This window comes from Atta colombica, unplaced genomic scaffold, assembly GCF_001594045.1.
Source record: "Atta colombica isolate Treedump-2 unplaced genomic scaffold, Acol1.0 scaffold155, whole genome shotgun sequence".
In the NCBI taxonomy this organism is placed as follows: domain Eukaryota; kingdom Metazoa; phylum Arthropoda; class Insecta; order Hymenoptera; family Formicidae; genus Atta; species Atta colombica.
Genome location: NW_017259245.1, coordinates 1,473,126 through 1,486,945, shown reverse-complemented (window position 1 = coordinate 1,486,945; position 13,820 = coordinate 1,473,126). Strand labels below are relative to the sequence as shown.

At 31.4% G+C, this 13,820-nt stretch overlaps 2 protein-coding genes across 2 annotated transcripts in view; both read right to left on the bottom strand.

Annotated features, from left to right (window-relative positions):
• Positions 1 to 3,745, bottom strand: part of LOC108685578 (3-oxoacyl-[acyl-carrier-protein] reductase FabG-like) — a 6,448-nt gene extending 2,703 nt beyond the window's left edge. Inside the window, exons 1-8 of the mRNA XM_018190433.1 lie at positions 3,609 to 3,745; positions 2,568 to 3,426; positions 2,420 to 2,486; positions 1,986 to 2,318; positions 1,745 to 1,918; positions 1,522 to 1,674; positions 1,278 to 1,439; positions 748 to 1,074 (exon numbers count right to left, since the gene is read on the bottom strand). Coding sequence (XP_018045922.1) covers positions 748 to 1,074; positions 1,278 to 1,439; positions 1,522 to 1,674; positions 1,745 to 1,918; positions 1,986 to 2,318; positions 2,420 to 2,486; positions 2,568 to 3,426; positions 3,609 to 3,681 — 2,148 coding nt within the window. The 5' untranslated portion in view covers positions 3,682 to 3,745. The remainder of the gene's footprint in view (positions 1 to 747; positions 1,075 to 1,277; positions 1,440 to 1,521; positions 1,675 to 1,744; positions 1,919 to 1,985; positions 2,319 to 2,419; positions 2,487 to 2,567; positions 3,427 to 3,608) is intronic.
• A 1,290-nt stretch (positions 3,746 to 5,035) lies between these two features.
• Positions 5,036 to 13,036, bottom strand: LOC108685638. The gene is made up of 6 exons (XM_018190524.1): positions 12,834 to 13,036; positions 11,214 to 11,797; positions 6,689 to 6,826; positions 5,877 to 6,322; positions 5,292 to 5,457; positions 5,036 to 5,160 (listed from the first exon to the last, which is right to left on the bottom strand). The coding sequence occupies exons 2-6, from the start codon at positions 11,421 to 11,423 to the stop codon at positions 5,053 to 5,055; spliced, it is 1,068 nt and encodes a 355-aa protein (XP_018046013.1). The 5' UTR covers positions 11,424 to 11,797; positions 12,834 to 13,036; the 3' UTR covers positions 5,036 to 5,052.
• Between the last annotated feature and the right edge of the window lie 784 nt (positions 13,037 to 13,820).

Below are 13,820 nucleotides of genomic sequence, written 5' to 3'. Positions count from 1 at the left end.
TATATATATATATATACATGTGTTCAAAAATTAAAAAATTATCTTTAGAAACTTATTTAAGTTACTTTCACAAAAATTTTAATATAACAGGTTGTTTTTTTTTATTTTAGAAACTTAAATTTTGTTCCATTTAAGGAACTTAATTTACAATATATATACATATATAGAAAATGCAATAAATTTAAATGTTTTCTGTATTACAGTCTGTAACGAGTTTTATCTATTTAGATTAAATTATAATAAGTGTGTCTAACTGGCTAATAAAGATATTATTTGTATGAATATTGATACGATAAATATCTGACTTTCAGTTTATATGTATGACTAACATATATGTGTATGTAGAATATTATCAATGATAATAATTGATTACAATAATTAATTATATACAATGCATATGAAATAGAATTTAAAAGATATTTATATTGTTTGTTGTGAAACTATCTTATTAGAATCAATCATATCATTGATTTTTTAAAGTTCTGTAGAAAAAGAATTCTTCTAGTAATATCTTTATTATGTAGGTTTTATTTGTTCTAATTCATTCGTTATAGTCGTTAAATATTCTTCAACTTTCATGAATTGTTCGATGATGTTCGTATTATTCCACTCTTGTTCCTTGACTTTTTTCACGACTCCTAGAAGCGACAATTTAGCGCTTCCTAACATTTTCCTTTTCTTGATAACTGCAATATCAGTGGTACAACGTAAATATGCTTGTGCTAAATCACAACATAAATCCAGTACTTTTAGAGTTGCAGCTTCGCTGTGACTCCATGGATTTGAAGTGATAAAACGATATGCTTTTTGTAGATACTGTGCCGCTCTCTCTTCGTCAACGTCTGTTTTTTTCAGTACGACAAGTTCAGCGTACATTCTCCAAATATCTGGATTATTAAGTATATTAGAAGTGATTCTTCCAAATAATTCCAAACTATTTTGAAGCAAACGAGATGCTGGATTTCCGTTCGCATCACTAATATTATTTACTATAGCATTTGTTAATATTTGGAGAACTTGAACATCTAAATGATTATTTTTCAAATCCAAAATACGATGATAACATCGAATAACCTGTAAATAAATTATTTAAAACTATTAATAAGTAATATAAAGATTTATATCAAATATAAATTATATATATTCACTTTTAATATATGTATACGTATAAACTAATTCTGTAATTTTAAATGTGTTAATGTAACTTATAATGTAAATTTTAAAATCGATTTAGATACTTGAACAGAGAATTTTTGTAAAATATTATATATATTTACCTCCGAAAAATGTCCCAAATCAATGCTTACGATCATCAAATTATCCCATATTTGCCAACAATCGTAACAAGATGCTATGGCATCTTGTAAAAATTTCCAAGCTGTTGTTTTATCTCCCAATTTTATATATGCTTTTGCTAAATTGTTCCATGCTTCAAAAGCCTGAAATTTTTAGATAGAATAAAAATTTTATGAAATCCATATCGACTGTGAAAGTAGTAATATCAGAAATATGTGTACATACAAATTGTTCTAAAGAACAGTAACGTTTATATGCCATAGCAGCCAACTTCCAATCTTCGATCTGTAATGCTGCATAACCCAATCTAAACCACACGTCTTCCTGAATATTATTCAATTCAACTGATAGCTTTAAATGTGGTATTGCCTCGACATACTAAAAAATAAATTTTACATTAAGAGTTGAATAAAGGTTTACTTTAGCAGTTAGCGACTCAAATACTAACATTTTTCTTTGCGAAATAATATAATCCCCAATGTTTTTGTACTCTACTGCTTTTTTCATCGGACAATTTCCATGCCACTTCATAATGACTCACATCCCCAGTTGCATCTCCTAACAGACACCACAATTTTACTGTTGGCTTCTTAGATATTTCCTGCTCGATAATTTCAACTGCCTGAAAAAGTGTTCACATTAGTTATTTATTATATAACTATTTATCATATATTTAATATAAAATATACCTTATGTTTCAAATTTAACACGTTATAACAGACAATCACATCTTCCCACAATTCTAATTTTATAAAAACTTCTAGAGCTGTTTTTACATCGCCAAAACTGAACATTAAATTAGCCCATTTCTCTTCCAACATCCAAATCGGTCTCATACCACTTGCAAAAAATAAATCCATTCTTCTGGCTGTAGGTACTTTTACATCATTATAATCATTTATTAGAGACTGTGTTTGCTTCATTGATCTATTGATAGTTCTTTTATTATTAGACTCTGATGAGCAACGATAGTATAAAGAAGTCATCTTTAATGACCAATTTTTTGTACTCTCAATAACTCTCTACAAGAATTTCTTAATAATATCTATTAATAATAAATTACTATATTATTTATTAAGAAAAATTTATTAAAGAAAAATTCAATGTTAATATTACAGCTTACACTTAGATAGGGCCTGATTTCTTCATCAGTAAGTTCGTACGTAGGTTGACACAGCTGCAACTGAACACTGTTAACTATTAAAATCTTTCTATGTTATAATAATTACACGCTATAATTGATATGAATACAAATATATTGTTATACTTACTATTTTCCTAAAATTATTGCTTCTTCTATCATACCTAATTTAATTTCTTCTTTATGTTCTGAAAACTCAATGCAGTCTAATCTCAAATCATCAAAATCATTTAAACTCAAAGATCTTGGTACATTTTCGCAATCTATCGAAAGGAAAGTATCCTTGTTCATTTCTATTTTGAGATATAATTGCGGTTTTTCTTCTTGTTGATACTTGGTACGTTTTCCCATTGCACCTTCTAAATTTAATTTTAAGCCTGCTATTTTTTGTGCACATTCAAGATGTTTTTCAGAATTTTGTGATCTTTTATAGTACAAATAAAATGTACCAGCTTCCAGGTTGAATAAAAGCTTACAAAGAGGATGTTCTAATATATTCAGATTATTAATTTCTATTATTAAATTCTCAGTTTCTTCAAACAATACTCCTGTGTTTTCATCTAAAATATGTTGATGCATCAGAGTAGCTCTAAACAACCACCAAATACAACTTTTATATTTAAGTTGCAGATCTACGTCAGAAAATATTTTCTTAGACAGATAAATAAGTTCTGGTTTTCGTATATTTATATTACATCCATCATATAAGGACAAATGGTTGAGTGCTTCATCTCTTCTGGTTTTCAACCAATCAATATCTCTATCAATAGGAGGCCCTGTCCAATTGCATTGAATAAAGTATAATAACGAAGCTACTCCTGTACACAGCCATGACAGATGGGTATGAGTTTCAGATAAACTATTATGTATAATTTCTTCTAAGTTATCACCATTTTTTATTGCCTCAATAAATATGGAAAGTTCATTATTTATTACATCTTCGTATCGGCCGTTTAATATTTCACATACATTATTTGGTAAATCTGAAACTAAATAGATATAATAATTATAAAAAATAATTATTGAAATAGAATTATATATTCTTGTAAAAAAACATTAGTATAACAGAAAAATTTCTACATATTAAAATATACTATATATGTGTATTCAAAAGTCATTGTATATTTTATTGAATTTTATGACTTTACAGTAACATATAATAACAATATACCTTTATTTATAGAGAAATTAAGTAAAAGTTTAATTTCTATGTCTTCGTCTACTTCGATTATATGTGAGGCCATAATGTCATAATATAATCATAAACATGTGGAAAAATACTGCGTTTGTTTTACGTTTGGTTTTTTATTTTTCACACAAAAGAAGATACCGCGTGGACAGGTGGGCTTTATATTGAAGCGCCTCTATATTCCTATATTCTTAAAACGTAGATTGAACTACGTAGCCAATGTTCACATACCTTCTCAATGGATAATATTCACTATTTTGTGGTTTTCTTCTATGCTATAATCATGTTTTTTTAATTTTCTTCCTGCTACGTCCACGACTGATCAGATAAGTATTAATTATAAATAAAGACATAAATCAATCTTTCTCATCACCGGCACACAATCGCGTGATGAATAGCATAAAACAAACTACAAACAATGATTTTATATCTTATTAAAATTATAAAAAATAATAATATATTATATGCTTTCTCAGGTCTCATCCGTCCTATTTTTAAATAAAATTTAATATAATAATACAAAGTCTCCTGATCAATAGTAATTTGAAAATTATTTAAATTTTTAATTGCCTTATTTATTGCCTTATGCGTCAGTGTATGCTTAACTGTGCTGCAATAGATATTTTTTAAAATAAAAATCGAACATTATAATATATCTTTATAATTATAAATTCTATTATAATACTTTTTGTTAATGAAGTGTTATTAAGGTAGTGAGCTGTGGTAATAATGAAACCAAACAAAGTGCCAGATATGACAAAACAAATATTTGCAATTAATGCAATATTATTTAATATTATTATTACAATTGGATTTTTCACATGCAGGTATCCATCGAATATCTTATCTGTCTTCACGACTAATTAGTATTTGATACACATATTTTTAATACTATACACGTCCAAATCGAGTGAACTAACAATTATAATAAGCACTTAACACTCGCAAAGTTACACATTAGATGATAACATACGAAAATTCAGTTACTCGCTCGCGAGTAAGAATATTTTACATATTGTATTTATGTTATCCAATTCATCAATAATGATGAAATAAAATGTGTTCTATTTTTTTTTTAAATTCTTCAATTTTATAGTTGCATTTTAATAACATTATTTAACCAATAACTTAATACTGAAAACACGCAGCCGCGACCTGAATTAAATTTTAATTATAATACTAGAGCGCATAAATATTCAAACACAAAAATGAATCATTCGTAAATAAACTATATAAAACAAGATAAAAAACAAGAAAATATCTATTTAAGATATGCAAGAAAGATGGAGCAATATTCTTATTGCAATATGATTATCCACTGTAATATTAATAAGTATTATTAATTTACAATCAACCATTTAGATAGAACGAGATACCGATAGGATAAAGATAAAGACGATGTTGTTGTCTGCAAATAGTAAAACTTTCAAAAGTAGTTTCTATCTTTCTCATTATTATTCTCAATAGCTTCTCTCTTGGCTGCTATCAGATTTTCCCATTGCTCGATGAGTGTGTTACGACGTCGTGGATTAGGCTACAAATAAAAGATTTTTTTTATCACTTAGTAAAACTATCAATAAATGCGATCTAAAGAATTATATTTATTATAAACTAACGTTTATTTTGATGATAGTCATTGATTGTAAAAAATGAAACATTATTAACCTTGTGTTTTCCTTTATGTTCTCTCTCGATTTCATCTTCATTCAAGGTATTAGTGGAAGTGCCACTTCTAAGGGAACTGGAACCGTCGTAAATATCGGAATCGTTATCGTTTCCTATATCAAGTAGATTTGGCTGAGACTTTGCTAACATCTGCGATCTCATCAATCTAGAAGATAAAACGAGATTTACACAAATCAATTAATTTGCAAATGTTATAATCAAGTGAAAAGACTCCTTTATGTAATTTTTGTTACAACATGCAGCAATTTGCCTAGATAACATGATATTTTAACTTTTTAATGCTTTCTTCATTGCAAACAAAATCAGATAAATAAATCAGTTAAATAAATCTAAATTATATTATTATTTAATTATATTATTATTTAAATTACTATTATTTATTATTGTTACAGAATTGGAAATATAATAGTACAAATCGCTTTATTAATAAATTTCAAAACTTATTCTTAAACAATTAAAAAGTCAATCTCAAATTAATTTTCCCTTTAATCTGTTATTTTAAAAACTATCTGAATCGTTCAATAAAAATAAAGTAAATTCTTTGATAAGTGAAAACTTTGATACCTTAATTCGTTCTCTCGTTCTTTCATGTCATGTAACTCTTTTTGAATCTTTTGCTCGACAGGAACATATCCTTTCCTCGTTAATGGTTTCTTTGGCTCGTCATTCGGTTCCAGTGGTATTTCCAATGTTCTGTTAAAGGCTTTGATACTCAAAGGATTGAGCGTGATAACGGGCGTTATGGGAGAATTCAAATTATCGTCGTTTTGCGATTTACTCTTATAGAGTTTTCCCCGTGTAGCTAGAAACCTGTGCATCAAACCCTTCTGATTTGGCGTGGTTGCAAAACGCAGCGGTGTCGACGTCGTGCGCGTAGATATCACGCCGTTCGTCATCTTTGGCGTCAAGTTTGGCGACCGCGACGTCGGGCTGACTGTCTCCAGTATTTGTGGTGTAGACGTCGTTCTTTTCAATTTTCCCGAGGCCAGAGCTTGTGGCATACGGCGCACCTATGCAATAAAATTACTAATTATATATTATTTTAAGACACAAGTGGATCTTTTCGTGTTCGAGACGATTTCTAAACATATTTTCATATTTTAATCTTTCTCCTACAGCACAAAGTTGCACAAAAGTTGCAATAACATTGCCGCAACATTAGCAATATTTGTACAAACAAAACAATAAAATTATTATTAGCAATATTGCAGAGATTTTGCAGCGATATTATTGCAAATTCTGTGCTGTATGGATTTTCTTCAGGGAATTAAAACTCGAAAATATTTTTATTTTTATAAAGGAAAAGAGAGGTGCGTGCAATTTTTATAGATACAGAGACGCTAAACTGTATTACTTGGTGTTCATTCTGAAGATACCTTGAAGTCTACCGTCTCATGGGATGTAGTTTTAATGCTACCCACGTTCCGCAGTTCGTGTTCCCTCTCGGTCACTTCTTCGATTTCCCTTTGTATTCTGTCCGTCGCTCTCTTTAACTGCTCCAGTCTATGCTCCGCCTGCACATGCATTCTCACATGAAAATATGGAACACCGTTTAATTTTTATCTTTTCTCGAGAGATACAAGAGTATTTAACATTAAAATTCAATGATTTCGTTATTAAGGTTTTAAAATCTTTTCACGAGGAATACAAAGAATTTTAAGTTATGTGATACACGAACTCGTTATCAGAATTTTAAAATTTCTTTACAAAGAATTCAAAAAATTTAAGATAAGAGGAATCTCACTAAAATTCCATTTACAAAACAAAGTACTAACATACTAACATTCAATATGGATCCGATCGAATAGTTGAAAAATTTATCTGATCCTTTTTAACGATCCTTTTTATTTGATCTTTTATTAGAGTAACTAATAATTGATCTGTAGATATAAAAGAAAGCGTGATGACGTCTTTTAAATTTTTATATCATGTTCATATCATTTTGTGTGTGTATATATATTCAATTCTCTCGATATCTTTCTCATCATGCTTATTGGCACCCAATATTGATTAATGGATTGATTGTAATAATTATTGATAAATAGATATGTTATTTCATTCGAATGATACCGTGGAGAATAAAATACTTTCAAAGAATTATGTATGTGCGGTGGGAAGGTGAAAGGGTTTTCAGCGGTGCAGCAAATTTCTTATTGCAACAATAACCGTCATCTTTGCCTTTATCGATCGCATATCGAACATTATCAGTTTTTATCTTCAGAAAAAATTATATCGTGTTCCATTGCAACTTCCTCGACATGTCATGCATTTTTTGAAGTCATGAAACGGATAAATAAGAAATATATTTTCTGTACGAAAAAGATACAGGAATCAAGCGATGACCTTCGGTAAAAATCAAGGCTATTAGAAATCGTTTTTTTTTTAAATATCAGTGAATACATCGTGCTTTTATCATGATAAAATCTTCTCTCCACTATTACTTTTCTTTTTCTTTGAGTCACTTCCGTTTCAAACGTTTACATCAAAATCTCAAAAATCTGTTCTTTCTTTACGGAAAAATACTTTATGGAAAATACTTTTAGACTTGCAAAAAATTATTGAAAATAATTAAAAAAACCGAGTTTGAGAGTGACATTCGAGTCAAATATATTCGTTCCAATAGTTTTTTTTTATTTAATCTAATACTATTTTCTCACAGTTTTCCAGTAAACATCAAATATAACTGCTACACTGAAAAAAAGAGTTGCATTAATTGGAATTCTGGTTAAAAGTGACGGGCAAATAAAAATTTTTTAGTTGGATCTATAATTCTAGTTGAAATAATCAAAATTCTTACTCATATGATCAGAATTTTCTGATAATTCGGCCATTTTGAACCAGAAATTTTCTCAATGGATGTAATATAAATGTAAAATGTGTATATTTACATACATATGTTATATAGCAATTCTATTTATGTTTTGCTGAGCAATTTCTATCATATTTGTATCGATTATCCATTGATTCATAAAGCTTAGCATTCGCTTGGATATCATTAAAGGTCATTTGAATAAATTTTCGCGGCGATTAACTAGGTCTGAGAAAGACTCCAAGGCCAGCTTTAATATCTCGTCTCGGTGTCTCTGGCAAGAAAAGTGTCGTAAAAGGGTTGGCGTAGCGTACGAAAGGCGAGGCGAGGACAGAAGCTGTTGCTATACCGAGCAGCCGCTATACCGAGTTTCTCACGAGGATTTCCAGCTGTGACGTGACGCCGGTCAGGAATGCCGTCCACAGAAAACTGAGCGAGCACCGACGGAGGTAACGGCTTAACTGTAATCATCGTTTCCCTTCTAAAAGAAATGGGCCACGACTCTTCCTACCGTTCTTTCGTCTCTCCTTTCGATCAGCGTGCACCATCTTCGCTTCCTTCGAGAATATCTGAGCGACCGACTTAAGATTGATACAGTTCTCCCAATGTCGATTAACATTTGAATTGCCAAGTCATTCTCTTCCAAGTGTTATAAATTATAAAATTATAAAATGTAGACAATATAAGTACTTGGAATTAAAAAAATCAAAGAATATTGAGACTCATTGTAAGTAGAATAATATTTAAGACTCAAATAAGTAAGTTCAAATAAAAGGTAACTACGGTTATAAAGTTTCAATTAAATCAATTTTTAGAATTTTACTTTCCGTATCTTTAGAATAATAAATTAATCATTATGTAAAGAAGAAAATATATTTAAATTAGATTACTGCCTTGACTTTTGATTGTAATATATTCGTACAGTCATTCTGTTCTCTTCCAGGGAGATCTATATTTTTATATCGTGCGTCAAACACGATTGCCTCATTTTGATCTTGAGTCTTGTATCATTCTGTATGAAGATCGCGTACAATATTACGTCAACTGAATCGAATTATAGTTGAAGTCAATTGGCTTTAAAAGGATCTCTAAGATCCTGTTACTATATCGATGTTGGTTTCAACTTGCGATATATTTAAAAATATCTAATATATTAAAATTGTAATACATTAAGTAATATCAAACACACTTCTTGATAAGAATTCCATAACAATTCCTAATAATTTGTTTAGAATTTAAGAATGAAGCAGAAACGTGAACAAAAGTTTTCCGCAAACAGGAGCCGCGATGGGTTTACAAATTTATTGACTGTTTTAACAAATGTATAATAATAATATGCGGAATATGTTGTATTATTACCAATTGTTACCAATTGTTACATGAAATGATTACGAGCACGCATTTATTTCAACTTTTTAAATTTAGACAAAAAATTTTTATTTTTCTTCTTCTGTCACACTAACGTCACACTAACGTTTTTGCAATTAAAGCACCAAATTACTAAACATTATGAAGAAGCTGTGTGAAGTGCGAGAGATATGATATCAACATTGCGCAGACGACTCAATGAAAAATGTCATTGTAAACACAGTCGCAATGTCACGCGCAATAGTACGAAGTGAAATTAACTCTCGCTCAGCGGAATCCAAATCTTTTCATAACCAGACCTCTTATAACATTTAATTCATATTCATCACGCGAATTAAATAATAAAATTATTATATCTTTTAAGTATTTATTCAAGTTCCTTATTTCCTTAATCAATAATTATATTTTTTTATCTCTATATCTGTATTTATTTTTATTTTATTTATCTTTTGAAATGATAGAAAGATAAAAAGGACGTGCAATGAAATCAAATTAATCAAGCAATTTTTGTTTCTTCACTTTGAAACAAATGCGAAAAGGGATCTCATTTCGGTCTGAACACGAAAAAAAATGATATTGTAATTAAATTAACAGCATTAATAAAAAAAAAAACAGTCTAATTGAAAATTATCGTGTTTATTTAAGAACAATAGTAACAAATAAAACAAATTAAATTAAAACAAATTTTAATTAAAATAAATAAAACAAATTATAATTAAAACAAACAAAACAAATTAAAACAAATTTTAATTAAAACAAATAAAATTTTATTAAAACAAGAGCATGACGTTTGTTTTCACTAAAGATTTTCTGAAATTTAACAAGATTGTTTTTAATCAGATTGCTGTTAGTTAGATTGCTATTGATTTTTTTCTAAATCGTATTATAAATTCGCGTTTTGCGTAACTGTCAATTCACTCGCTGCTCGAACATTAGAGATAAATAAGACTGTCGTCACGCAGATTTGCTCCGTTTAGTTACACTTTCCATATTTTCCTATTTCCTGATGTCTAACACGCATCTTTAACTTTCCTAAATTCAAGTATACGTGTATTTCGATTGCTTTAAATTACAGGAAATACAAGGGACATCTGTGGGACGGCAGATCATCAGTTAGATCGTTCCAATGAATGATTTCTCTAAGACAGTCTACGAAAATATGTTTCAGCAAACGTTAGTCTTGTTCTTTTTAGTTGACTTTTCTGCACAGTTCATCTCTTCCCTCCTTTTCTCTCTACACTGAAGAAAAAAGAGAAAAGATGAATCGTACATATGCAAGTTCAAGTAATATTCCGTTTCTATCAATGTAAATTAACTTTAATTTCGATTTAACTTATTCTTCACTAGCTTTTTCTGATTCTTAGAACTAGTAAAGAGTTAGTTGAACTAATATTAAAATTAAATTTGACAAGAACGGGCACAAAACAAACTTAGCCCGGTTCCACCAATGTAAGATTAATTTTAACTTCGATTTAACTTACTGTTTATCTTTTTCTAATTCCAAGAATAAAGAGAAAATTGAACTAAAATAATTTTACATTGAAGATTTTACATGAGAAACCGGACCTAATAAATGTAACTGCTATATAACATATATATAAATATTTTACAGCTACATTACATAGTTATATTCGATGTTTGCTAGGGTGGAGTATCAGCAAACGATCGGCTTTCCGGAAACTCCTTTTTATTTACTTTTTAGTCGAAGCGAGGGAAAGACTCACCTCCATTCCGTGCGTTTCCGCCGGCGAGAATTCGGGAATGCAACAGCAGGCTGGCAACGATGGTAGATCCGGACTGAACCTTTTATCGGGCTTCTCTGCGGCAGATACGCGAGCAGTACGTCGACCTCGAAACGGGGAACAATTTCGAGCGGCTTTATCTGATCGCGAGGTGCGCCGACGAGCAACGACGACGTCCTCGCTTATTATCATGCCTCGCGCAACTAATATTACGTCACTTGTTCAATTCAATATTTACGCCGATGGCGCGTGTCCCGCGTATTGCCGACAGTAAGAATGTCGTGTCGCTTTCGATTTTCCGGGATGGTTCTTCGTGCGCATGATATACTGCACCGCTAATGTTTGTTCCCGAAAGTTCTCTTTCCGACGAGCGTCAATTCGTGATGTGATCAGGATGACACTCGACGAACCACCGTTACTTCCAGCCTTTCAGATGCAATCGAAGTCCTCGCTACAGTTCAACTCCTGCGTACCGGATGTGTCACCATACCGGAGGTATCTCTCCTGATGTTTGAGCATTCATAGAGCTTCTTCTTGACTCCTTCAATAGAGGGAGGTCTGACTGGCTAGAGAAGTGATTGCTTGTGAAGCAGAACACAAGTCATCATGACAGCGAAATGATTGCAAAATGATTACTAAAAGTCATTTTTCAATCATTTACGATTCATTTTAATGTTATTTTGACGTTATGTATCACGACTTCCCATACAGCATATTAGAACTTGGAGCAATATTGCTGCAACGTTTTTTCAATTACAATATTGCTGGAACGTTGCGATAACTACGTTTAGCATAAAAAGCGATTTTGCAATTGTTATAAAATTATATTTAATGCGATTGGTTTCTACATTTATAGATTCGTGAGAAACTAAGAGAAAGGTCAATCATAATATTAAAAAAATCTGATATCTCTAAGGAATACACCAAATTAAAGAGAAAGTCAAAATCATTAATTTATTTTGATGTCATGAAAGCCAAAATGATAATTTTTAACTACAAAATTTGATTGTTTATTAACGTTAAGAATAAAAATAAAATCATTTTGATTTTTTTGTTGATTTTTGTATGTATCTTGGATTTGAATAACAGTTGCAAAGTTGCTTTTTTTGCTGAACGCAGTCATTATTGTTATAATGATCTGTGTTGTATGGGTTGTTGTTCTGCTTGGATAGAAGCGTTATATTCGGCCTATCTATAGAAGAGTGTAAAGGAACTAGCGTCCATAGATGTGACGCTTATCATACAGCACAAATGACTCCAAATATTGAAGCAATATTGTAACGTTACAATAATATTACAGTAATGTTGCAAATGTTGCAGTAATATTGCTGTAAGCTTCTGTACTTTCCAAGGAACACACAGAGAGTGTGTGTCTCAACAAAATCAAAATGACAATTTTATTAATTCTTTTAACGTCAATAATAATAAACAATTAAACCTTGTAATTCTTAACCTTGTAATTCTTCAATAAATAATCAAATTTAAAGTCATCATTTTAAAGTCCAAATAAAATCATTTGATTTGATATATTCCTTGGGATGGATTACATCAGAATACCTGAGAATATATCTCTCGTCGAAGGCTGTACACGTGTAATCATACCTGATATCACCGCGGCGAACGCGAAGACCTCGATAACTTGCGAATAATGACGCACAGCGAGATCGCGTTGTTGTGCAAGTATAGTACGATCTCGCCGAAGTATCGCGAAGTACAGTCTCTCCGTTCTGTTTTCGTGAGACCAGACTTAATGAGACAGCTGTATCTAATAATTCATTCAACAAGACTATCGCCGATGATTCTGCAAGACTGTTTTTGCGAGAACGTCGCCAATTCCGTTTCCCGAGGCGAACGCACGTTCTCTCGCGTGAATTAGAACGACGGGAAATTACACTGGCGCAGGCGGCATCTGCGATCAAGTCCTCGCCGTTCGCGATGGTTCGCGATACTGCCATACTGGTGAACTGGTCGGCTGCAGGTACAACGCAGGTCGCCGAGCGCGCGGCGAACCATGGCGAACAGCGTTCGCCCCGCGAACGTCCTATAACAGTAAATATATACGCCGTGCGATCGTCGCCGATGTGCGACACGTATACCCCATTATATCCTGATCAGCGAGCCTGGTTTCGGCTCGCCATTTTAACCGCCTCGCAAACCTTGTTCCCCGGCGGAACGCGAACCGTTCTCCAAACAAGAAAAACAACAGGACGACATGCCGCGCCCGCGTAATTGTTGCCGGTCGCGCGTCTTGTCATCCCGACCGACACGAACCGGTCGCGAATGTCAGCGAATGTTTGGCATTCGCGCGGCGATGAATCTAGGATGTTGTAAATATTTGTGTTGTTCCCAATTTATAGGTATAATTTAATAAAGAGACTAGTATTTCATCAAGACAAGAATTCTTGTCTTGATTATTTCTTGATATTGTATTTCTTGTCTTGAATTCAAAAATCTTGAATTTCTGAATGAAATTTCTTGATTTTTTAAGCAGAGCCCTTGTGATTCTTTGACTACATCATGTCGTAAGAGATAATAAGAAAACATAGATACAAATTAAATGTCGAGTCATCTCGTAGTTTATTATGTTTA